The sequence below is a fragment of the Stomoxys calcitrans genome, chromosome 5 (assembly GCF_963082655.1).
Source record: "Stomoxys calcitrans chromosome 5, idStoCalc2.1, whole genome shotgun sequence".
In the NCBI taxonomy this organism is placed as follows: domain Eukaryota; kingdom Metazoa; phylum Arthropoda; class Insecta; order Diptera; family Muscidae; genus Stomoxys; species Stomoxys calcitrans.
The window spans coordinates 4,048,558-4,075,876 of NC_081556.1; the positions used below are offsets into that span (position 1 = coordinate 4,048,558).

The following is a 27,319-nucleotide window of genomic DNA, read 5'->3' on the forward strand; positions in this document are numbered from 1 at the left end:
CGCAAAATACGATGCGACGGTGTTCAAATTGAACAATACTGTACTGTCTAGAGTTGGCATGGCAAACTATCGATAATAACAAAATTCAATATTGCTGAGACACCTTCGATCAGCGGTTGATGGATCGCAGGGTCTTCTATTTCCCTTGGTTAATTGATGCACTTGCTCCTATGAGACCGCAAGTAAACTTTATGAAATGAAACGCGTGGTGTCAATTTCAATTCATGTGATTTATTACGAGGCCAATGGGACCTTGGTTTAAGCGGACTGTATTGACTTGGAACTTTACACTTTAAAGTGATACACTTAACTAACTTATATTTCAATAAAGTTAAAAGGGAAAGAATGATAATCAAGGGAAAATTAAGGTAAATAAGAGCCGCTCTTCGCGAGCATAAATTCGGTGTTTCAAAGAGAGGAAAGTAAATGAAAATTGGGGAGAACTCATGGATGCTCTCCGCGAGCTTAGTAGTTGCAGAGTTGGGCATTTCAATGCTGTTGAACTGGGTTCAACAGATATTTTCGATAGTTTCAATAATAAATATCGATAGTATCGTTATCATCTCAAAATCACCATCTCCTATATTTCAAACGAAAATAAGAACGAAAAATCAGCAAATCGATTTATATGGAAGCAATGTAATAAAACCAATATTAAAATAGTCTGTTGGAAGTCATGAGAAAAAACATTGTACAAAATGTTAGCCTAATTGCGCCCTCTATAGGCGCAATGCATCTTAAGGGATACATTTAGTGTCGCATAGCTTATTTTTGTCTAATTTTACAAAAGTTTTAGCTTTTCCGTTAGTATCCATCGGAAAAATATTAATCGATATTCAGTCAGAAAACTAAATATCGATAGTGCCATCGATATTTTGCCTCTGGACACGGTCGAGTAGCTTCAAAGATGTCTTCAGAGCACCGACACATACATGGGTGTTGTATTCCATCTTCGGCCTGATGTAGGTAGTGAAGATGTTCAGAAGATCAGATGAAGTGAAGTAGTTCTTGCTACTTCTTTCGATACTTCGAATACATGTTTTGCCCAACGAGCATCACATTGTATTCCCATACCCAGAACATCAACAGCATTTGATTGCCTAATATTCATGCCGTCGAAAGTTATTGACGATTGTAAAGAGTCAGCGAATCGTTTGTGAGACAACAAACAGCACTGCGTCTTGCGTGCATTAAAATCTACTCTGTTGATTCGTCCCCACTCTGAAATGGTCAACAAGTTCTGACGGAGTGTATTATCCATAATCCGCCTCCTGTCTTCAATCTCATGGAGACTCTTCCTATAGTCATAAGGAATATGAATGACAGAGATTACTGTCATCCGTAAATGAGTAGATTGGATTCAAAGTCTGAATCAGTAGATCGTAAATGAAAATAAGAAAAAGAGAGGGAGAAAGGACGGAGCTTTGTGGTACACTTGCAGTCGATTTTTATTATTTGCTCGATTTTCACTTCTAGAGCCTTTATTACCACATTCATCTATCGATCTCAAAAATTTGCACAATGTCTTCTTATATGACATCTATTGTGTAAATCAAAATATATTCATAGTGATAAATAGTTCCCATATATACATGCATATATACCATGTCCGTCAAATTTGGAGAAATATTGGTATAATGAGTTAATTTTCTTAACTCATTCTTAAGAAGATCGGCACATACAACTCTCTTATGATTGATCATATTTCTATTGAATTTTTTAAATTGCTACAGTTTAAGATATTGCTGGACTATGGTTATAGCCAACTTCGCTCCACTTTTTCCTTACTTTACTTGATGTACAGTTCTGTATGTTTGGTTGAGGATAGGCCAACAAATAACAAACATGTGTGCATAGTATGTATACCAAAATATAGGTAATTTCTATGATAAAACCTTGGATCACAAAATGAGCACATGTTGGGACACTTAGGTAGAAGTAAGCATTTAAATGTATTGTTTATCATTGAGTGATTTTCTAACCCTTAACCCTTAAGAGTACAAGTGTTTCAACTAATGTAGGTAGCTAGTTCACGATATCGCGTGATCTCTTTAATATCCCGCTGGAGAAGATTATACGAGATGCAGATGTGAATAGATATGGCACACTAATCACAAGAGAACACATGCTACTCGCCTATGCCGACGACATCGATATCATAGGTCGGTCGCCGGAAGTAGTAACTGCAGCCTTTGAAAGAATCCAAAGAGAGTCAGTGAAAATGGGTCTGGTAGTAAATGGAGATAATACGAAATGGATGGTTTCAACTCCCAAAAAGCCTTGCACAACCGAGCAGATAAAGAAAATGGAGAAAGTTGGGAACCACAATTCGAGACAGTCAGTAACTTTATCATCCTCGGCATCGCCGTAACCGAAACAAATGGCACCAGTTTTGAGATAAAGCGAAGAATAATACTGGCAAACAGATACTACTTTGGACTAAGTAAGCAGTTTAGAAACAATGCCACCTCTTGACAGATGAAGATTACACTTTTCAAGACACCGATACTATCCGTGCTGTAATATGGCTCTGAAGCATGAGTATTTGTGAAAGCAGGTGAGGCAGTGCTTGGAGTACTTGAGAGAAAGATTATTCGTAAAATATATGGACCAGTTTGCGTTAACGGGGAATAGAATATAGGCGACGTATGAACCACGAGCTGTATGAGGACGATAGCATAGTTACACGCATCAAAATATAACGGCTGCATTGGCTAGGTCATGTTGTCAGAATGGATGATGAAGCTCCAGCAAAAAAGTCTTTTGAAGGCAAACACGGAGGTACACGCAAACCAGGAAGACCAAAAACCCAATGGAAAGATCAAGTTGTGGGAGACACCTCGAAACTTGGTGTCAGAGATTTTAGAATGAGCGCAGAAGATCGAGGCGCTTGGAACGCTATTCTACGTTCGGCTAGGGGAACAAATATTCTGTCATAACCAATTAAAGTAAAGTAAGGTGGCTAGTTCACTATGTACATATCCTGTGGATGGAAATAGCACCCAATGTGTGTTGTATTTGTTGTCCTTAGATATTTGAGATAGTACAGTTTGTAGAAGTCTAATTGTATTGGGTTGCCCAAAAAGTAATTGCGGATTTTTCATATAGTCGGCGTTGACAAATTTTTTCAACGGCTTGTGATTGCATTCTTTCTTCTGTCAGTTATCAGCTGCTACTTTTGGCTTGCTTTAGAAAAAAGTGTAAAAAAAGTATATTTGATTAAAGTTCATTCTAAGTTTTATTAAAAATGCATTTACTTTCTTTTAAAAGATCCGCAATTACTTTTTGGGCAACCCAATATATTAGGTGTTAAGATAGTTTTTGTAAGAAATAAAGAGGGGTTCTGTTCTAGACACCATTCAATACGGTCGTTCATTTTATTTCTTCGTTCATTTTATTACCGAAGCCCATACAATTAAATTGAGAACCAAACATAGAGGCACATTTACACTTATAGGGTAAGTGTAGGGAATTATATGGTCAGCATCACCAGACTTTTCAGCTTAATTGCAAGCCCTTATGTACAAATAAAACTTTTCTTTAAAACAACAATACCTTTAAATTTCATCACATAAATATCAAACCCTTGAGCGCTATAAATTTATGAATACCATTTACCAAACTCTGGAACATGTTCTTAGAGCATCTCCTTCAGGGACCAAGGCAAAAGCCAAATGTTTCCCTCTTTAGTTACCTAAAGCAACGATAAAAAGTTTCCATGCTCCTCTATTCATGGTTATGTGATAGTTTGGCAAAGTCTTCTCTGATAAGACACTCAAAAGCCAAACACAAGAGCTTTGGTGTTGAAATGAGTCAAGCCAAGCTATCGTTTAATGAGGAGTTACCATGGCAAGTGATATGGAGGGGAAAATGGCGCAAAAATAATAATAATTAAAAATACATAAAAAGAATCTGTGAGCTTAATTGAAAATCCGCTACATTCAAAGGAGATGTTGGGGCAGCAATTAAAAAAAAAAAACTAAAAATAAACGCGTTAATTAACTAAAAACTAAAAATAAAGAAAATATGTGCACATGAACCAACTTTAACAAAAACAAAATTAATGACACATCCAATTAAGATAAAATCACAACAAAACTCTCAAAATCAACAAAACATTTAACAACAACAACTATAACTAAAAAACAATATTTTAATTGTTTTAATATTTATTATTTTTTTTTTAATTTATTTTTTCCTAGTTTGAAGAATAGAAAGAAAACCCCATGGGAATGCAATTAAAACTCAACAATAATGGATATATAGATAATTAAAATAAAAACAACAAAAAAAAATCAATATACCAAACATAAAGCAACAGCACTCAACAACAAATTCATTAATACATCAGAGGAAAGAAATATAACAAAAAAAAACCAACCAAAGACAGCATTTAAAAACAAAAACCTAAAAAAAATTAAAACCTTTCAACTTGTAAAAAAAAAAAAAATAAGAACAAAAATCATGTCTGAAAACAACAGCGAAAATAATGGCGACCAACAAGCCCAGGCTTCGGGGGATGAACCTGTGGCCGAGAATAAAATGAAGTCTCGCCTTCGCAAAGGTGCCCTCAAGAAGAAGAATGTTTTTAATGTCAAGGATCACTGCTTCATACCGCGCTTCTTCAAGCAACCAACTTTCTGTTCACACTGCAAAGATTTCATATGGTAAGTGAGTGAGAGAGCTCCAAAATTCTCAAAGTATTCCCTTCCTCCCTTCTCATCCATCAAACAAAACATTTTATCACCCAAATATGGATAATAAAAAATTCTCTAATCAATTAAACGCTTGACACTGTCATCAGCCCTAATTAATTGTGTGGGGGCTTTGTTTGTACACTTGTCTCCCAAACACCTTATAATTGTGGGTATTTGTTTTGCCTTTTTTTTTGTTGTTATTTGTACGACATTCCTTTCTGTAGCGTTTTTGCTTTGGCATTTTTTTGCATTTATTCATGAGCAATAGGCTTAGGCTGGGGGAGCTCGAGGTAGTTAGTTACGCGTCAGACAATCTGCCTACGTCGTAGTCTGTAGTTTTTGTTTTTTTTTTTTTTTTTTGTATGTAACTAATTATGTAAATAAGTTCAGTTTAGTCTTTAGAAAACCGCGAGAAGCCAGACAAAATTCTCAAAGGGGGTAGCTTCAAGCTTCTATGCAAGAAAATGGGATTTGAAATAATCCAAAAAGGGAAAAACAAAACAATACAAACCGAAGAAGACCTAATCAGGTCAAGTACAACGAGAAACTTTGGCCAGCTATACAATGAACCTAGGGAAAATTGTTCAGCCTTCACAACCGCTGTTTGCAGTTGATAAGGGTTACTGGTTAAAATACATAATCGAAGCGTATGACCTATATGTTTATATGGCAAAGGGTTAGGTTAACTATGAAACAAGTTAACCACAAGTACCGTAACAGGCATAATAGCAGCAGGCAATCTCAATAAACTCATTAATGTCTCAAACCAAGATTGCCTCGTTCAATGTTGGAAATATTGAAAATATTGAGCCGTGTTGATTTTTTCACTTTGATGAATTTCAGCTAAATCACCTTTTGTGGGATTAAGACTTTGGATTGGAAGAAAAGCCTATATGGCAGCTATATCGAAATATAATCCGATCAGGATCATATTCTGTTCGGACATAGTGGGGTCTGGTACAACTCAGAGTTCCAAATTTTAGCGATATAAAGTAATAAATGCTTCATTTATGGGCTTAAGACTCTGAAGCTGTAGATGGATATATGTGAAAGTCATATTCAAATATGGCCCAATCTGAATTATATTCGGATCGGACATGGCGAAGCCCATTGCAAATCATTGTTGCAAATTTCATTGATATATATTGAGTTGCCAAAAAGTAATTGCGGATTTTTTCAAAAAAAAAAGTAAATGCATTTTTAATAAAACTGAGAGTAAACTTTAATCAAATATACTTTTTTTTACACTTTTTTCTAAAGCTAGCTAAAAGTAACAGCTGATAACTGACGGAAGAAAGAATGCAATTACAGAGTCAGAAGCTGTGAAAAAATTTGTCAACGCCGCAATTACTTTTTGGGCAACCCAATAATAGGCTATGTTGAAAAGAGGATGCTGATATTAATCCGCTCCATGCCACTATGGACATACATCCAACGCAGTAATCGGCTTGTTGTGCGCTCTAAAAACTATAAAATAACCTCTAAAAAGAAAATTTTAAAGTCAGGATTTCAGTGCTACTTACACAATCCTTAATTGTCTTCAATACCACTCTCCTAAACTGGTTCATGTCTGGTATTGTATCTCCACCAAGCTACCGGTATCTGTTAGACGCGAAAGTCGGGCAATGACAATGTCTCATTACCGCACCGATCGTCTTCCCGCACCGATTTTACATAAGTGAACTCGTAGTCCTATGTGTCCCGTTATGATACTAATGGCTACTCTGACCTCCTTCTTACTTCCTTTCAGTAATACCCTCGTCTTCTCAAGATCTGGATCCCCTCATAGGATTTTCGCCGTTCTACCGACCGTTTCGCTGTTTCACAATGTTGCATGCGCATACGTAACCCACTCCCTTAGCTCGGACTGCGTCGACTCGAAAATGCTTCGTGTTAACCAAGTTTATTGACCGCTGTCCTCTGGCATTGATCGCCAAAACGTCTGCCCTTTCATTTTCCCTTACTCTGTTATGGCCCGGCATGCAAAAGATGCGGATTTTGCCATCCTCAGAGAAGGCTTTAATCTCCTTTTTACACTGCAAGACTGTTCGTGACCTTACCTTCCTGCTAGTTATTGCCCTTAGGCAATTTTATTGTCGGTAAAGATGTTTACACTCAACGTCCTCGCGTTAGCACTACACCACTTCACGCATTCCGTAAACACCCGGATCTCCGCCTGCAGGACCGTATTATGGTCAGGCAGTATAAAACAGACCTCAGTCCCTGGTTTCTCAAAGTAAACCCCCAAGCCCACTCTGTCCTCTAGCTTTGATCCATCCGTGTTACATGATCTTCCAGATGGCAATACTAGGGTTCCGTCAATATATGACTGTGCCGATGGCAGCAGTGCCTCGCACTCGACTTCAAGGTTCTTCTCAGGTATCCGATCGGAAATCTCTTCCTTCCAGGATTCCTATCGCCGCCTCTATTGTAACGCGATGGTATGATCTGCTCCCATTCTCCCATCGCCTTAAGTCTTATAGCCGCAGTGGCTGCCTCACACTTAATCTGTATGTCAATGGCTCGGATATCTAGAATAGCCTCCAGTGCCCTAGTGGGCGGGGTCCTCATCGCTCCGCCCATGCCAAGACAATATATTCTCTGATCCCGTTGTATGGTCCTTATGTTGCACTTTTTTTTTTTGCATAGTAGTTCACCAAACTAATCAGGGCTTAAGTAAGTATTGGTCTAAGAGCCAGTGGACTATCCTCGGATTCAGGCCCCATTTCATGACTACGGCCCGTCTACATAGTGCCCAACATCTGTGATCATTCTCAGTACGCTCCTGAATGTGACACTTCCAATTCAGTTTCCTGTCCAAGATCACACCTAAATATTAGACCTTGTCAGATATCGAAATCGTCTTATTGAGGAAACGTGGTGCGTTAAATTGGACCACCTTCGTCTTCCTCGTGAACAGGCATATTTCAGTCTTCTCTGGGGTTAACATTGAGACCTCAGGGTCTAGACCAGTCATATGCCATATGCAAGATCCTTTCGGCCCTTCTGCATAACTCGTTCGGATCCTTACACCTTAGAAGTATTATAATACCGTCGCAGTAGCAGACGGGTTCAATTCCCTTCTCAATCAGCATCCGTAATAGGTCATTTATGGTGGTCACCCATAGGAGTGGCGATAAAATGCCCGCGAGGGGGCGGACCCTCCCCCTAAACCACAATTTTCAAAATTACCAAATCTCGCAGATGGGCACATCGATTCACGGGAAATTTTGTATGCCACCTTATGGTAAACCAAAACCCACAAAATTGGTATAAAACTTTGGGGTCAAATAACCGTGGGGGAGGCCCTACCCCAAAACCCACCCAAACAGACATGTTTACCGACTGGTACAATATGGGTATCAAATGAAAGGTATTTAAGAGTAGAGTACGAACATGATATAACAATTCGACCTTAAGTGTCGGGGGAGGCCGCCCCACTCCGTCACTCCCCAAAAACGGTCCAAAAATTACATGTTTACTGATTGGGGCAATAAGAGTATCAAATGATAGGAAAATGAAATACGGGTTCAATTCCTAACTGGGATTTTTTTTGCTGCCTTATGAACACTTAGCGTCAGAGAGGGTATTTAATGACACATTGTAAAAATCTAAGATGCAGGCAAAACTAGAAGAGCTATAATCTTTTTTATTCAGTATCCTTAAAAATGTTTCAGAATTTTTTTTTTTTTTTAATTTAATATAGGTACCGAAGGAAGGGTCATGATAAGTTCGAAGCGCCCATGTTCATCAATATGTCTCTACGCGGGCAACTGAATGAAAGCTTTTGGCAGGTACATCACTTGTATGGACATCAAACTGCCGATACATAATACCAAAGTGCTTAGTGAAAGATCAGGGACTTCCTCAAAATATGAGTCTAAATCGACCATACATGAAAGGATGTTGGAAGTCATAACTTTGCGTGTTTTCCACAGACAGACCGAAGGACAAGGTTAGATTGGCATACGAGTATAGATGCATTCTAGGGCCTTAAATATTCCAGGATATGACAAATTGAACAACAAAGTTCATACTATCGTAAAGAGGATAAAAATGTAAAAATAAATTTGCCATCACCAACTTTGTGCAAATATCTACCCTAAAAAGAAGCTTTTAATAATTAAACACCATTTAGGCTTCATATTGAAAACAAAGTAAAATTTATTATTATCGTTTTTCCGTTTTAAGCAAAATTTGCACATTTTTTTTTCGTATTTATTTAACAAACTTCACGCCATATCCTTCCGTTGCTACGGCCGCAACTCTTTGTAAGCGGCATATTTTCGCCTGCGTATACGATAATGTGATAATAAAGGAAATCGCTCGTATTTATGTAATTACATTTCATTGAAAAAGATAAAGAGCTTCGACACAAAGGGCCAGCCTGAGTTGCCTGCCAAACGCCATTAAAACTTTAATGCCATAAGAACTTGAAAGAGTTTATCCGATTGGACTTTACACAGGGGAAGAGGAGGAAGGCAAGGAAAAAATCGCATGAAAATGCCTGTACATTTGTGTGCGATTTGCTTACAAAGCTATATATATATAGTGTTTGTTGTTGGGCTTTAAGGAAGCCATAAAAAAAGATTTTCATTTTCCTGCCGTTTTTTTGTTTACTGTTTTGGTTTGGGATTTTTCCTGGTTTTTCCTGCATATCGAGTAGAGTACCGCATAATTTACAAATACCACTACATAGACTTCACACAAAGTAATGCGGAGATCGGTTCAGTTTCATTACTCATAAGCAGCGTGAATGGGTAATGTCGGACTATTAGGGCGTTTAGCCGAGGCTCAGAGAAAGGCGAAATAATTGAAAATAAACAAAAGGATAATTGGTGGGAGGCCGAGGCAGTAGCAGATTATTTTTTTTTATAAATAAATAAAAGTAATTTAATCAAATTGCCAGCCATCATTATTGGTGTTTGTTTGGGGATAGGAAATGTTCATATCTAAGCATTGTAGTCCCATTCAGCGACGCCATTATACATACCACCAACATAGATTTATGCAAATAATTGAGGTTAGCCTCGATATTTAGATAAAAGAGAAAGAAAACCACAGAAACGGTATATTGAAAAAGTTTGGAATTGTTGAAATATCATCGCTGGGAAAATATAATTTTAATTTGCAAAATTATATCTTATTTAAAAATGTGGAAGAAGCTTAAAAAACAAGTAAAGGCGTGATAAGTTCGGCCGGTCCGAATCTTATAAACCATGCCCCATGGATTGCATTTATCAAGTTCTTCGAATGACTTTTATTAATATATTTTAATATATATGAGTTACATTTCAATCAAATTGGATAAGAAATGTGCCCTCTAAAAGCTCAAGAAGTCAAGATTCAAGATCGGTTTATATGGTAGCTATATCAGGTTATCGACCGATAAAATCGGATAACTTTTGCGCCCTCTAGAAGTCTCGACCCCAGGTCGGTTTATATGACAGCTATATCAGGTTCTGAACCGATTTCAACCATTCTTAGCACTGTTGGAAACCATAAAAAGACACCTCATGCAAAATTTCAGTAAAATTGGATAAGAATTGCGCCCTCTAGTGGCTCAAGAAGTCAAGATTCGAGATCGGTTTATATGGCGGCCATATCAGGATATGGACTGATTTAGACCATACTTGGCACATTGGTTAGAAGTCATTTCTTAACGATATGTTCAAAATTTTAACTAAATCAGATAAAAATTAGACCATCTACAAGCTCAAAATGTCTAATTGGAAGATCGGCTTATATGGCAGCTATATCAGGTTATGAACCGATTTGAATCATACATACCAATACCCAATACCCGTTAAAAATAAGTATGTATATTGTAGACCAAATCAGACCATACTTGGCATGCATTTTGGCGGTTATAGTTGAAGTCTTTATACAAAACTTCAATCAAATCAAATCCGATTAGAAATGTGTTCTTTGATGACCAAAGACATATAATCAGAAGATCGGTATTTTTAGAATTATACCAGGTTATGGACCGATTCAGACCATACTAGGCACTCGTGTTGGAGGTCACAGGAAAAATAATTTTGCAAAATTTCAAATTTGGATCAGAATTGCGTCCATTAGGGATTTGGAAAGTCTAAACGTGATAAAAGCAGAGTTGTTGGAAGTCACAACAAAACTTATTTTGCAAAACTTCAGCTTAGGGGCTGCAGCATCAAATTTGCCGATATAGACCGATTTTGACCGTACTCGGCACAGATGCTCAATATCATAACAGAAAATTTGCGAAATTTCAAATTGGCTAATAATGGCGCCAAATCGGGATTTCAGATTATGGACCGATTTTGACCATATTTGGTAGAGTTGTTGGGATCCTAAAACAGAAGCAATTTTGCAAAATCACAGAAAAATTGGGAGGTTTTGGAAGTTCAAGATGTTAACTCGGGAGATCAGTTTATATGCCAACTATATCCGGCTATTTCGACATGTTACACAAAAAAACCTCGAGATATGAAACCTGGAAGGAAAAGAAGAAGCTTGCGATCGGATACCTAAGACGGCACTTGAGGTTGAGTGCGAGGCACTGATGCCAGCGGCACAGTCTTGGACTGATGGAAACCTTGGATTGCCATGTTACACAATTGGATCAAAGCTAGAAGACAGGGTGGGCCTGGGGGTTTACATTGAGAACCCAGAGACTGAAATCTATTTTTGATAGCCTGACCATAACACGGTCCTGCTGATATAGCTGCCATATAAGCCGATCATGAATCTTGACTTCTTTAGCCAACAGAACGTGCAATTCTTATCCGAATTGACTGAAATTGCGCATGATGTGATTTGTCATGGTTTTCAACAACTGTGCCAAGTATGGTTAAAATTAGTCTATAGCCTCATATAGCTGACATATAAACCGATCTGGGATCTTGACTTCTTGAGCCTCTAGAGGTCGCAATTATTATCCGTTGTTTGTACGACGGATCCTCTCATGACCATCAACACACATTTTTATTATGATCTGAACTGGTCTATAGCCTGCTACATCTGCCATATAAACCGATCTCTCTATTTTACTTATTGAGCCCCCAAAGGCCGCAATTCTTATTCGAATTGGCTGAAATTTTACACAGGTCTCCAACATAATTTAATTGTGGTCCGAATCGGACCATATCTTGAAATCGCTCTAATAGCAGAGCAGATCTTTTCTTTTATCCTTTTTTGTCTAAGAAGAGATGCCGGGAAAAGAACTCGACACATGCGATTCATGGTGGAGGGTATATAAGATTCGCGGGGCTGAACTTAGCAAGTTTTGACTTGTTTTTATATGAGATTGATTTTTTTATTAAAGAAGATGTTTAAACAGGAACCGATTAGGCACATACAGAACTCCAACCGACCTACATCAATAAGAAATATTCTATTAAAGAACAGGGGCAAACTTCTCACATATCAATGAGTGCTGTTCGTTTGCATGGCATAATAAAGAAGGAATAATCATGGCTAAAAATATTTCTAATGTTCGCGCCAGGATTCGATCCCAGGCAATAAACATCATAGGTGGATATGTAAATTTTTACTCTACGTTGGGTCCTAGAACAATATTTCGAAGTGTTACACAGGGAATGACGTAGTTTTAACTTTTTTAGTTTCTCATCCTAAGGACCATTGGGCGCATGAGTTATTTAAACAATACATTAAACAATCATACGCCCCTATATACCAATCACAATAAATAACAAGTATAAGCCACCATTGGCAACAATTTTGGCAAAAACTCAACATGAGAAGAAAAAAAATTGAACCAATGCCAAATCAAGTTGAAACCATAATAATTTAATTTGATCAAGATTAGGTCGAATTTTAAACAGTTTTCATACATACTACAACATCCTTAGTGACCACATAGAGTATTTTAATGTTTTCCACAAGATAGTATCATCTAATACACTATGATGGTCAATTCCAAGCTGTTGTTTTTTGCCTTGAAATTATGTAAAATTAAAAAAAAAAAAACATCCTTGGTGAATAGAGTTTATGATAACTTTGCCTATGTGCCCATATTATATTTGCAAATTCACTCTCAAAAGGCCAACATGCTGACCCCAGGGTGATAGCTTAGTTTTGGTAGGTGTGTGTGTATGGTTTTTGTAGAGCGAAAAGCACATAAGAATAGTAAAAGACGAAAGCAGAAATGTGTTATTCATACAAACTCAAAAATAACAAAAAAAAAAACTCTAATGGCCCTGTGTAAATTTACACTTGTTAAGCGTGAAAAACAAAATAATTTACTTATTTACATAGACAGACGGACGAATAGAGAGAACGAGAGAGAGAAGGATAGAGAGACTTGGGCAGGACAAACGCAGTCGAAAACAAACATGTTAACATAAAGGCAACACCAAAGTGAAATAAAAAAAAATAAACTCAGATGAGTTAGACAATAAAACAACACCGCATTACAAAAATTCAAAAACAAACAAAAATTAAATACTTTTAAATTCTAGTCACAAAGCATAGCTGACCGGCTGGCTGTATGGCCCAGAATGTGCCATTTCATTTAACTTAAATAAAAAGAAGCCCTACATTTCCCAACAAAACGCAAGAACCACAAATCATTAGCATTTTCCACGCAAACTGTCCAAAGAAACAGCGTCGCAGCTAAACAAAAACTCACTTGGTCACAGCACCGAATGGGGCCACTTTTTCTTGCAAAAAAAAAAGAAGCAAAAAACCAAACCACATTGACATACTCACACAGCGACCGCATGAGAGCAGGCATACGTATGCCACACTTATGGGGTCATAAAACACAGTCTGCAATGTTATTTGTTGCTTGACGGGGCGTATCTGATATGGGACATAAACAAGGAAAAACCACCAACATTGTAACCAAGAGAAAGGGTCAAAGACATTCATCCCTCACTTATAGTGAGCTTCTTTGTATGATTGCCTTTATGATATATGTCACTTGAAACATTGTCGAGCATCAGCAGACATTAAAGGGGGTATGTAAGGAATTTGAGAAGTTGAACATGTAGTTTAATGCTCTTATTTCCTTAAAAAGTCTATGGGAAAATTCGTTGACTATGGTGAATTGTATGAGCATGGTAGAAACATACAAATAGTCAAACTATTTTTAGAAATAAATGCTGGAAAAATTTAAAAAAAGGGTTAATCATTTTATATGACAGTTTGGGACAAGATGTTGGAAGACAACAGAATATTATGTGCAAAATTTATAACAAAGCAGATAGTAATTGAGGCTTTGAGGGGATCAATATGTCAAATAGGGAGATCGGCTTATATTTTTGGTATATACGGTTATAATTCGATTTGGACCATATTTGGTTGGATGACGTTGCAGAACACTTTTTTGCAAAATATCAGCCTAATTGAACAAAAATTAAGGTTTCTAAGAGCTCAAGAGTCAAATCGAAGAACCGCTTTATAAGAGAGCTATATACAAATCGGAACCGCTATGGTCCATTTGCAATCTCCAACCACCTTTTTCAATAAGAGGTATCTGTGCAAAATTCAACGTGAGTTCGAGGTGTTTGCCGACGGATAGACTAGTTTAGTATACCCAAAGGTGATCAGGTCGGTTTTTAAAAACCGGTTTTTCAGTTTTTGAAACCCGGGCTCTCGGTTTTTGAAAACCGGTTTTTCGGTTTTTTTTAAACCGGTTTTTCGGTTTTTGGTTAGACGGATTGATACCCTTATATACCAAAAAGTGATCAGTTCGGTTTTCGAAAACCGGGTTTTCGGCTTTTGTAAATCGAGTTTTCGGTTTTTGAAAACCGATTTTACGGTTTTTGGTCAGAATTCTTATTCTTCGAGGTTTTTATAAATCTGACTGTTGCCAAAAATAAGAAAAGTTTTATCAACATAAAAAAATAATTCCTGAAAAATGATTTTTTTTTTTAAATAAAATTGATCGAAACTTCGCTTTAGAAACTGATTGACTTTTGACTTGATTCAAACATCGTCTTCTTATATATACAAATCAATTTATGTTTGTTTGTCGGTTTGTTTGCTTGATTGCTTGTGTTTTCCTTATAGACTCAAAAACGACTGAACCGATTTTCATGAAATTTTCACTGATGAAGCATGATGATCCCGTGATAAAAATAGGGTACTAAATTATTTGATATCTGAAGAGGGGTGGGGGCGGACCTTCCCCTTACCCTAATCTTCAGAAACGGCAGATCTCGGTAATGAGTGGTGCGATTTAAGCGAAATTTTGTATGCTCTCTTATTGTAACCTAAAAATAAAAATTTGGTATCGAAATTTCGAATGGGATACCCAGAGGGGACGCCCCACCCCCAAAACCTAGCAAATATATATTTAAACCAAGCACGTCAATATGGGAATCAAATGACAATATTAGGATAAGAAAACGTACCTATAATCCAATTGTCGGACCAAGTGTTAGGGGGACCACCCCAATCCTCAAAACACTTCTAAATCGGGCATATTTACCGACCATGGCAATATAGGATTCAAATGCAAGGTATATGCGAGTAGAATACGAATCTGATATCGAAATGTGGGACCAAGTTTCTGGGGGTCTAGCCCTTCCCCAAAGCACCCGCCTAACAGGACTTATATACTGACCTTGGCATTATAGGTTTTAAATAAAAGGTATTTGAGTGTAGAATACGAATCTGCCGAATGCCTTTTAATTACGTGCCAGTTAACCCGGTCGATTTACTTTTATGTTAGGGGTTTTTGGGACTTTTGGGTGAAGGAGCCCTCCCCAAAGACCTTTCATTTGACCTTTCATATTGATTTGATTGCTCTACATGTCCGTTTAGGAATTCTTGGGGATGGGGTGGCCCCATTGAGTTTTGGACCAAATTCGTACTCAACTTTCAATGTCCCTTCATTGGAATCCATGGGGTCAATTGGGGAGGTTAAATGTATTATCTACTCCTGAATGCCTTTTAATGTTACCACGTTCGATTTACTTTTCCGTTTGATGACATGAATCGTCTTACAAACGAACAGCGCTTGCAAATTATTGAATTTTTTTTTATCAAAATGCGTGTTCTGTTAAGAATGTCCATCGCGCGCTTTTTCCATTGAGCGACGAATCTCATTTTTGCCTCAATGGGTACGTAAATAAGCAGAATTGTCGATTTTGGAGGAAGATCAGCCAGAAGCATTGCAAGAGCTACCAATGCATCCAGAAAAAGTCACAATTTGGTGCGCTTTGTGGGCTGGTGGCATCATTGGCCCATACTTTTTCAAAGATTATGCAAACCGTAACGTAACTGTGAATGGCGAGCGCTACTGGGAGATGATATCCAACTTTTTTTCCCCAAAATACAAGAGTCGTAACAATGAACTTATTGAGAGGCGAGAGAGGGAAACGTGTTATTTCACGTGCGGGACAGATCATTTGGCAGCCTAGATCGTGCGATTTAACGCCTTAAGACTATTTTTTGTGGGGCTATGTTAAAGCTCATGAGGGACAAAATTGAAGTATTTATTCGTGAGCTACCGGTCGAAATATTGGAAAGAGTATGTCAATATTGGATTAAGCGGATGGATCACTTGAGGCGCAGTCACGGTCAACATTTGCATGAAATAATATTCAAACATTAAATTATTTGAGCCATACCATCGATTCAAATAAAGATTTCACACATATTTCTGAATTTTAGGTTTTTTTTTTTGAAAAATTTTTCTGTAGCTCTTTAAAACTTACCCTTAACGTTTCGTATTCTCTTTTCAAGTAACTTTCATTTGAGCCCCATTTTGTCTCGATTGGGATTGAATCCATATTTCAGGTGGTGTTTCCACGATTTGGGAGAGGGTCCACAGTCCTTCCGCATGAAAAAATTATATAGCCTTTTTTAACCTTCCAGGCTATACTGCACAATCTGAAATTATTTAAAGAAAATCGGTTGAACCATTTTTGAGTCTTTACGAGATAAACCAGCAAACAGACAACAAACACACTATGACGTTTTTCATGGATTTCTATGAAAAACTAGTTCATAGGTCCCCTTTTATTCTATTTGTTTTCAATCGCTTTGACTGTAATATCAAGGGTCCATGAATCATCCAGTACGTTTCATAAAATAAAATCAAAATTTTAGATTCCTTACCACCTGACGCCATATTTTTGTGTTAGACTCTATCAATTTTTTTTCAAAGCAGTTCTTGTTTAATTTGCAATTCAAAACATAATTACTGCTCTATGCTCTCCCTTATTTGCCATTGACTTGACAATAACAAACGATTCCAAGAAAAAAACATCATTCCTTTGTTTGTCACTTAAAAAAACACAAGTTGTAAATAGTATTCAAGATTGTACTACCCTGTAGGGATCATTCAGTCATATTTTTTGCAGTAACATACTCTCTGCCACCATGCACACACACACACACGTGCTTGTGCATTCACATGTGCTGTGATACCATGTTAATATTTTCATTAAATATGGACTACCACAAAACAAAACACACAAGACACACTCACATACAGTTGGTGGTCATACCCAACCACTCACGTTCTCATACACATATGTGTGTATGCATGTGTTCTCTTTCTCTAAATGTTTTTCTTTAACTCATAACTTGGATATCCCCTTTGGGGGTACATGTGTATGTACTCCCTCTCAAAAACCCTCATACTCCTGCCAAAGCCAGTTACTTCTTTTCCCAGAGAGAGAGAGAGAGAAAGAGAGAGCATTTGATGGCTATACAAATATGACTGTGACAGTATGGCAAAAACACAAACGTCGACCAAAGTGAAACGTTAGTAGAAATGGCAGCCCAGCTAAAGCAAAGAAAACATTTTAAACATTTTTTATGCATGAAGCAAAACTTGTCATGTCTGTGACATATTGACAATGTTTGTCTTTATTTCTTTCCGCTTTTTATTTTCTTTATTAGAATATTTATTTATTTTTTCTACAGTTATGTTATTTCACAGTCTTTTTCTTTTTGGGCACTAGGCGATCTTAAGAATGCAGACCAATGCCATTGCCCAATTTGTTGGAGCATATTCAAACATTTGCTCAGATTCAGTGTATGTATGTGTGTATGTGTATGTAAATTGCATATACTTAAGCCTATAGAAATGATTTGGTAGGCAAAATATTGAAATTCATTTTTTTTACTCTTCAGAAGACAAGAAGAAAAAGCAAAGAAAATAAAATTTGTTAAGCAATGACCTTTGAAGGCCAATGATAAATATTTTTACATAATCAAAACAATAGAAATTGATAAAATTTTAAATTTTGTTGCTTCTACATAACCAAGCATGACCAAATAAATTGATAAAATTCTTGATAAAAACGTTTTATAGAATGTGTTTAAGGTTTTCGGTGACCACCATATTGCATTTTGCAAATGTTCTAATTATTATTGATTTTTTTTTATTTTATCGATTTCCACTATGGTCACTATCGCATTTTTAAATTGTTGTGTTGCCCCCAGGCAGAACAGCTAACACAAATGTGTGTCACAATGAAAACAAATTTAAAAGTCGTTAACTTACTCGAACAAAATAAATTGGCTTAGTATGTTTTATTCTAATCTCTGTGATGTGTGGGAACTACTACCAATCAATTGTTTTATTATATCATCGTTATCTGAATAGCAGAATAATTGTTCTCAACAACTCACCGAGACAGGTTATGAGAAAAAAATTTATTTATATTGTTAAAGTGAAGGGGATAGGACTGAATCTAATTTTTTTTTTCTGCATTTGCAAGTCACCAAGACCACTGATGGACGAGATTAGAATTACCAGGAGGATAGTAAAGTAATTCTTCTCAACTTGTATATCCTCCACCATAGCATGGAGAGAATTCTTGATCCTCTTGACATTATAAGTCGATTAAGCCATGTCCGTCCCATAGCACGCTAACTTTTAAAGGATTAATTAATTAGGCGATTGAAATTTGGTACAAATACTTCTTGAAAGGCAAAGGTAGCTCAGAGGTAAACATAGATTCGAATCTTAGCGAGAAGATCAGAAAAAATTTTCAGCGGTGGTTACATCTGTGAGGTACTATGCCATGTAAAAACTTCTTCCCAAAGAGGTGTCGCACTGAGGCACGCCGATCCAACTCGGCTATAAAAAGCAGTCCCTATCTATCGTTGAGCTAAAAACTTGAATCGGAAAGCACTCATTAATATGAGAGAAGTTTGTTCCTGCTCCTTAATGGAATGTTCATGGACAAATTTGCATTTGCATTAATTCTTAAAAGCGCAGCTCGGTTTCCATTGTTAATGGTCCATATCGGTCCTTGTTTTGATTAAGCTGTTATATAAATCCATCTCCAGTTTTGATATTTTGAGCCTCTAGAGGGCGCACCGTTGAACATTTTTTCATATTTTCTCATCAGGACTCGAACCCAGGCGTTCAGCGTCATAGGCGAAAACGCTTACCCTTGCGTTACAGTGGCCTTCGGTATTTTGATATGGCTTCCTATATCTCCCCCAAGTATGGTCAAAATCGGTCTATAACTTGATACAGCTCCCATATAAACCTATCTCTCACTTTGACTTCTTAAGCCCATAGAAGTCAGATTTCTTAACCAATAAGGCTAAAATTTGGCATTGAATTCCAACATTCGTCCCAAGTATGAACAAAATAGGTCCATAACCTGATATAGCTCCCCATACACCGTTCTCCCGATATGATTTCTTGAGCCGCTGGAGGGCGCAAATCTTTACCAATATGCCTGAGGTTTTGGACAATGACTTATATTACAACTTCCAACACCTCCACTAAGTATGGTCCAAATCAGTTCATAAGCTGATATAGCTCCAATATTATCGATATTCCTATTTAAATTCCTAAACTAAATTTGTTTTTAAACGCCTATGAAATCTTCTTGCGTGACTGACTGACTGACCATTGCCCAGCCCAAGCTGCTAAAGATCAAATCATGAAAATTTGCACGAATGTTGGTTTTGGGCCATAGGCACATAATAAGGCTGGATTTGGTGATATTTGTACGTTATGGTACTAAAAAGTACCAAAAACTAAGATATGGTACATATTTGCCCAATGTGAACGGAAAAGGCTACAATAAAGTTCTTGGGCTCAAATTAAACATAGTCCCGAAAAAACTGGTATGGTAAAAAAATTTTGGAAAATCGTACCGGAAGTGGAAAAATAGTACGTTTAGTTACAGAATTGGTACTATTGATACTTTCCTTGTAAATTGAACGAGAGCTCTGAATTTTGGAACTTAAGTACACTTTGGCAACCTTTGGTGACCTTGGGTGATTATTACAGTTTTTGGAAATCTGAACATTAAGGTACTTAAAAAAGTACCAAATAGGTACGAAAAGGGTGAACTTTGTACAGGGCGGATGAATAGAAATAGAATTTTGAAATTTGACTAAAAAGACATCTGGTGCAAAAGGATGAGGGTAGAAAAAAAGTGGAAAAATAATACTGGTAACGGGAGAAAACGTACATTTAGTACCGCATTTGGTACCATTAAGTACTTTCATTACAGATGAAGCTTGAGGTCTGAAATTTGGCATGTAGAAACAACTAAGAAATGAATGATGGATAGCTAAATGATCATTTTAAATTCTTACTATTTGGTACTTTCTGTATAGTTGGAGCTAGAGGTCCGAAATTTATGATGTGGGTACAAGTAAGAAATATATGATGGATGACTAAAAGTTCGTACATTTTGGTACCAAAATTGGTACCATTTTGTAATCTCTGAAAAATTGGCATCATAAGGAAAAATTACCTACTTTTGCCAAAAATGGCCAATATCTTGGTTTCTTTAGTACAAAAATGAAATTCTAGTATTTAAATAAAAAGAACGCAACATTTAAAATTTTTTTAGAAACAGGTTTTCTAAGAAATTTCATTACATTTCCTTCTTTGAGGGTTAGCTAAAAGATTTCTAGCTTCAGGCATATAAAATGAAATTGCCATGCTGGCTGTTCTTATCTTTATAAAATTATTTCATACTACGACAAAAAATACTTTTCCTACTAAATGAAGGTTATATGAAATTCAGCTTCATTTAAGATTATTTTTTATTTCGATTTTTTCATTTCCTAAAAAAATAAATGCCACATTACAGCATATAATTCATAGCCTCAGTCATCTATTTAGCATTTAAGAAACATTTTCCCAGAATAGCCTACTGAATTTGCAGATGTTATTCTGTTGTATTTTTTTCAATTTTTTCTCCCTTGTTGGTCCTATATCCCTTTGTTGTAGGCCTACAACAGCAATTGTTTTTATCTTTGGGGTTTTTTTTTATTGTTTTTCCCCTCAAATGAAATATTGTGTTACATATATAGCAACTGAAAAAAATCCATATTTTATTGTTTATTCCCTTACGGTGTGGCCCATTCAGTGTCGGGCGTCAGGACAGGCAGCAAAATGAGAAAAACGGGCAGATGAATAAAATATCATTCAGAGATTGTTTTTTCTTTCACTTCAGCTCACATCACTTTGAAAGACATCAATTATATTTGAAGGAGTGCTTCAGAAACAAATGCTCCTCTGAGTGGGTATTTGTTTGTGTGTGTGTGTGTGGGTATTTGTGGCCAGTGTGGCAGATGGCTGGTAGCTGGTTGTGGGAGTCATCACCAAACCCTGCCAAAGAACTAAAAAGCCTCGATGCCTTTGTAGTTTTAGCTGTCTTCAGGCTGTCTTGTCTTTGATTGTATTTTAATCAACAAATAGTCAATGACCATGACAATAACAAAGAAGCCAATTTGTCGTTTCTTTATGCGCTACACTTATTTCATGATTTGGAGCATTATAATTTGGTGCATGAGTTTGTAACGCTTAGCAGCTTAGAAGTTAGGGTGATTTATTGATAGATACTAGGAATAATTTTAACTTGTCTCATTAAATCCTGGCGAGAACATCAGAAAAACAAAATCAGCGGTGGTTATCCCCTCCTAATGCAGGTGACATTTGTGAGGTACTATGCCATGTTTAAACTTCTCCCCAAAGAGGTATCGCAATGCGGAGCGCCGTTCGGAATCGGCTATAAAAATTAAGCCCCTTATCACAGAGATTAAAATTTGAATCGGACAGCACTCAGTGATATGTGAGAAGTTTGCCCCAGTACTTTAGTGGAATGTTCATGGGCAAATTTGCAATTTACGTAACAGTTGGACGTTTTAATAACATTTTAAGAAGATTTCCTGTAAGCGCCAAAAAGTAAATTTTTATATTGCAGACTATGTATAAAAGTATAACAGTTTGCCACTCACACAGTATAACACTTTGGGAAGACTTTCTGGATGTGCCAAAAGGAATTTTTCTTATTTTAGAGACAGAAACAAAACAACAAATTTTGCCCATGAACATTCCACTAAGGAACAGGGGCAAACTTCTCACATATCAATGAGTGCAGTCCAATTCAAGTTTTAAGCTCAATTATAAGGGGCCTCCTTTTTATAGCCGAGTCCGAACAGTGTGCCGCAGTGCGATACCTCTTTGAAGAGAAGTTTTACATGGCATAGTACCTCACAAATGTTGCCAGCATTAGGAGGGGAAAACCACCCATGAAAATTTTTTGTGATGGTCACCTGGATTCGAACCCAGGCGTTTAGCGTCATAGGCGGACATGCTAACCTCTTCGCTACGGTGGCCTCCAAGACAGAAAGCCAGCTTTATTATTGCCATAGAACAGTATAAGAGTATAACAGTTTGATGCTATGTCGTTCAACATTTCAAAACAGTGCTAAAAGGGAAAGTTTTTTTACATTGATGGTTCTCTCACACTGTTATACGTTTGAGAAGTGTTCCCGAAATTGACCAAAAGAAATTTTTATTTATTTTGTGTGCCTGGTATGGCTGGTCAATTAATTTATAATTTACGTTATTATATTTCCCCAAAGGATTTAGTGTAGTTTTTTTAATTTCGGAGCCAGAAATCAGGCTTTATTTTATTATTGCAATATCAGTATAACAGTTTGAAGCAGTATAACTGTTTGATAGTGTAACACTTAAAAGGATTTTCTGAACGTGCCAAAATTAAATTTTTATATTTTTTATTTTAAGCCAGAAAGCAGACATCATTATTGCAATATAACAATATGACGCCATAATGTTTAACATTTTAAGAAGATTTCCTGAAAGTGCATACAAGGAAATTTTATTTTTTTCCCCCAGTTTTATAACAGTTTGGCAGTATAACAAGTTGAGACTTTCTGAAAGTGCCTTAAGTAATTTTTTAGATTTTATAATTATGAAGCCAGACTTTTTTGTTGCGATATAACATTATAACAGTTTGACGATATACCGTATAACACTCTCCGAAATATACTAAAAATGTTAAAAAAGGATATTTTTTTTTAAGTAATATTAAAATATAAAAGTATAATAGTTTGCCATTGGCAAAGAATAACTCGTTGAGAAGATTTCCTGGCTATGTCAAAAGGAAAATTTGATTTATTTATTTATTTTTTTTTATTACAGTATAACAGCTTGACGCCTTTAGGTATAACACAACACAGGATTTTCTGAAAGTGCAGAAAATGAATTTTTCGTTTATTTATTTTTTAGCAGGAAGAAAAACTATGTTATTAAAATATCTCAGTATAAGAGTTTGGCATTGTCACGATATAGCACTTTGAAAAGATTCCTGGGTATGCCAAAAAGAAAATTTAATTTTTTTATTTTGGAGCCAAAAAGCAGGCTCTATTATTGCAATATAACAATATAACAGTTTGAAATTTTTTTTATTATTATTAATTTTTTTTATTCCATAACAGTATAACAGTTTGTCGCCTTTACGTATAACACAACATAAGAAGATTTTCCGAAAGAGCCAAAAAGGAATTTTATTGTTTATTTATTTTTAAGCAGGAAAGCAAACTATGTTATCAAAGTATGACTGTATAACAGTTTGGCATTGTCACAGTATAACATTTTGAGAAGATTCCTGGATAAGTCAAAAAGAAATTTTCATTTCATTATTTTGGAGCCAGAAAGCAGACTCTTGTTGCAGTATAACAGTTTGAAACTATAACGTATAACAGTTTAAAAATATTTTCTGGAAGTGTAAAAAAGGATTTTTTTAATTTTTCAGTAAGAAGAAGGCTATGTTATTAAATTAAACACTATAACATTTTAACACCTTAACATTATAACACTTCGAGAAGATTACCTGCAATGCCAGGATGCCATAGCATATCCGAAAGTGCTAAAAAAGTGCGTATAACAGATTAACATTATAAAAGAAACTAACGCATTTTAAATAGACCAAACGGAAAAATCAATATTTGTCGATCCAGAAAACAGTAAAGCACTATCGCTGTTTTGTACAACATGAGTATAACCATTTGAGAAGACTATTTGAGAGTGTAAAACAAAAAGAAATTTTAATAGTATTTGGAGCTTTAGATTACATAATAAGTTGAAAAAAATTGCCAAAAATGTCGAAAAGAATCTGACTTGTTCTTTCTAAACTAAAACTATTTTTGAACTAGGCTATAATATTGCAATATAACACTTTAAGAAGATTTTCTAAACATTCATAATAAAAAAAAATATAAAACAAAAATGCCTTGTTATATGTCTCCATTTAACCTCTGATAAATCTAACGTTTCTATAGTTAGGGTACAGAATGTTCGACTTTCATCGACTTTACTCTTTATTCTTTAGTCATTTCTTCTTTGTTTAGAAATAGAGAAATTTTTTATGCCCCTGAAACACAAAATCGATTTGCTTGAAATTATCACAATATTTAGTTTCTATTTATTTCTTTGTTTATGTTTAAGGAATTTGAAAAACAAATTGAGAATTTATAAAACACTAGAAGCATTTAACAGGATGTTAGGTTCCCATCAAATAAAACAAAACTTATCCTACTTTCTTAAATCTAATCTTCTCTGCTTATTGACTGGTAGTCAATAAATTCTATCATTTTCAAACAAATGTTTGACAAATTTTTATTTTCCCTGTGGGTGGTCGAACCTCTGTATGCCCATTCACTGTTTGGCCTTTTTTATGCCCACAATTTTATAACCCAACAATACAGGGCTACAATAACGTTTATGGGATGGCAGTCAAAGCTTCCAGCAGCCAAACTTCCAACATCCATTTTTCCTGGCACATTAAAATAAGTCACATGGGCTACTTTTATGGAATATCAATGATATGCGATTTGCAATATAATTTTCACGTTTTCAAATAAAAATCATTCCACCAATAATGCGTATTTGAGGCTGTCAACGGCTGTCCTTGATGCCAAATCAGATGCTATCGCTTACATAGAGTAAAAGCCTTGAATTTATTTCGCTACACTTCCACTCTAACTTCATTAAATGAGTAATACCAAGAAACAATTGAGGCTATTAAGGGTGCTTGTTAACAGCAACACTGCTGTAAGTGGAGCACCTTTCCCTTGATGTCCTGACTATACCAAGAATTGGGTGCAAAACCAAATCTGGGTGATTTATGGCTTGAAGAAACATTTATCAAAGCACCTGTAAATAATTGATCATTATGCCTATTTTTGGACTGTCCTGTTTTTTTTTGGTTGTGCTTTATGGAAGTAACAACAATGACAAAAACCATAGAAAAATATCTTAGTGGAAAAATAACAACAACAACTGTAACAGTAACAAGCCAGAGTAATTCGTTTAATAAATTAGAATAGATCTACAACATAATTAATGATCGTCTGCAAGCAACTTTAAGCAGTTTGTCTGAGAATTTCTTTTTTTTTTTTGGGTAAGATGAAACAAAATTTAACACCATAACGTAAACAAATTAATAGTCTCGACCAACTAGACCAAAACTCTTCATATAAAGACTAAAGATTAGCTTTAAAGTAGGAAATTTCGATTAAGTAGCATGTTTTATAGAAGGAACAACAAACGAACTGGAATACAATTTGCTCAGAAATAGACTAAGCCTTGTTATGGTTATAAAATATTTAATTACGCTTCAGAAAGCGGACATATACGCATTTATCACTTGTCATGAGGGACCATGAAATGCGTAGCATAGTTATCGTTACAATAGCACTGTTATTCTTACTGCCATAGTTAATAAAATGCTATATTTTAAAACTGTTATACTATAGTTATAATGTTACAATATAGTTATACTACAGCTAAACTGTTATGTAGTTACACTATTATAGTTCAGTTATTTAACTGTTATACTTTAATTATACTGTTATACCGCAACCATACTATTATACCAAAGTTATCCTATTATATTACAGTTATACTGCAGTTAAACTGTTAAACTACCGTTACACTGTTTAACTACCGTTACATTGCTATACCACAGTTACACTTTTATACTACAGTTACTCTCTTATACTACATTTATACTGTTATTCTGCAGTAATACTGTTATATTGCAATTATACTCTTATACTACAGCTATATTGTTATATTTTTATACCAAAGTTATATTGTTATACTGCTATGCAACAGTGATAATGTGATATTACAGGTATACTGCTGCACTGAAGGTATACTCTTATATAACAATTGTACTTTTATCCTTCTGTTATACTAAAGTTTTACTGGTGCGGACCTTCAGAACCGTGGTCCCGAAAGTGGATATGAATTTCGTTCTCTACTCCCAAATACATGGTCCCAATTTTGGATATCAGATGGTCAGTAAATAATTGTTGTTTCGAGCAAGGGGTAGACCCCCAGAAAATTGGTCCCGAAAATGGGTATCAATTTTGTGTTCTACTCCACAATACCTTTCATTTAAGCCCAACATTGTCATGGTCGGTAAATTTGTCCGAGTTAGGGGTGTTTTGGGGGAGTGGGGTTGTCCCCTAAACACTTAGACTTGAAAATATGTCAGCATCGTGCTCTGTTCTCAATATCATTTATTTGAACCCAATATTGCCATTGGCCTCAAAATAAGATATCAAATTCGTTTTCTAATCTCAAATACCTTTCATTTAAACCTCTTATAGGAAAACTTTGCAAATATTTCCGGTTTGGGGTTTGGGCCTTAAAAACTATCAATATCGATTCCACTCTTTTTAAGACCCAAATTGTCATGGTGAGCAAATACGTCCTGTTTAGGGGTTGTTATGGGGGCGGGACGTCCCTCAATCAGTTGATCTCAAATGTTGGTATCAGATTCGTGGTCTACTCCCAAAATACCTTTCATTTGAGCCCCATATTGCAATGGTCAGCAAATACGCCATATTTGGGTGGTGTTATGGGTGTCCGAATATTGATATCAGAGTCATGAATTACTCCCAGACTATTCATTTGAGTGCCATTTAGCCACGGTCGGCTACCATGCCCATTTGGGGGTGGGGCGACCTCACCTTACTTGAACCAAATTTTCTTTGCTATATCTGTATTCTTCTGCCGAATACTTTTCATTTTAATCCCATATTGATATGAACGTCGAATATATCTGCATAGAGAAGTTTTGGGTTGGGGAGGCCCGCTGGGTACTTGGATCCAAATTGATTATTTTCTAGTCTCTCAATACCTTTCATTTGATACTCATATTGTGCCTATCGGTTTTAGTTTTGGGTGGCGCTTTTGGGGTAATTGGGAGGGTCAGCCCCCAATCCGATATCAAAAAATTATATAGCCTATGTTTCCTTCCAGACACCACAATACACTCTAGAAATTCAAAGAAAATCGGTTCACCCGTTTTTGATTATGTACGGAACAAACAAACAAACCGAGTCTCATATAGTCATGA

The 27,319-nt window shown here is 36.1% G+C and overlaps 1 protein-coding gene across 10 annotated transcripts in view; it reads left to right on the forward strand.

Moving 5' to 3' along the window:
- LOC106096281 (protein kinase C, brain isozyme) overlaps positions 1-27,319 on the forward strand; it is a 189,763-nt gene that overhangs the window by 34,873 nt on the left and 127,571 nt on the right. For 8 of the 10 annotated variants that reach the window (XM_059370406.1, XM_059370410.1, XM_059370409.1 and 5 more), the window contains exon 2: positions 4,203-4,667. In XM_059370406.1, coding sequence (XP_059226389.1) covers positions 4,465-4,667 — 203 coding nt within the window. In that variant the 5' untranslated portion in view covers positions 4,203-4,464. Of the gene's footprint in view, positions 1-4,202; positions 4,668-27,319 lie in introns of those variants that run through there. The other 2 variants (XM_013263938.2, XM_013263939.2) reach the window with 1 other exon arrangement.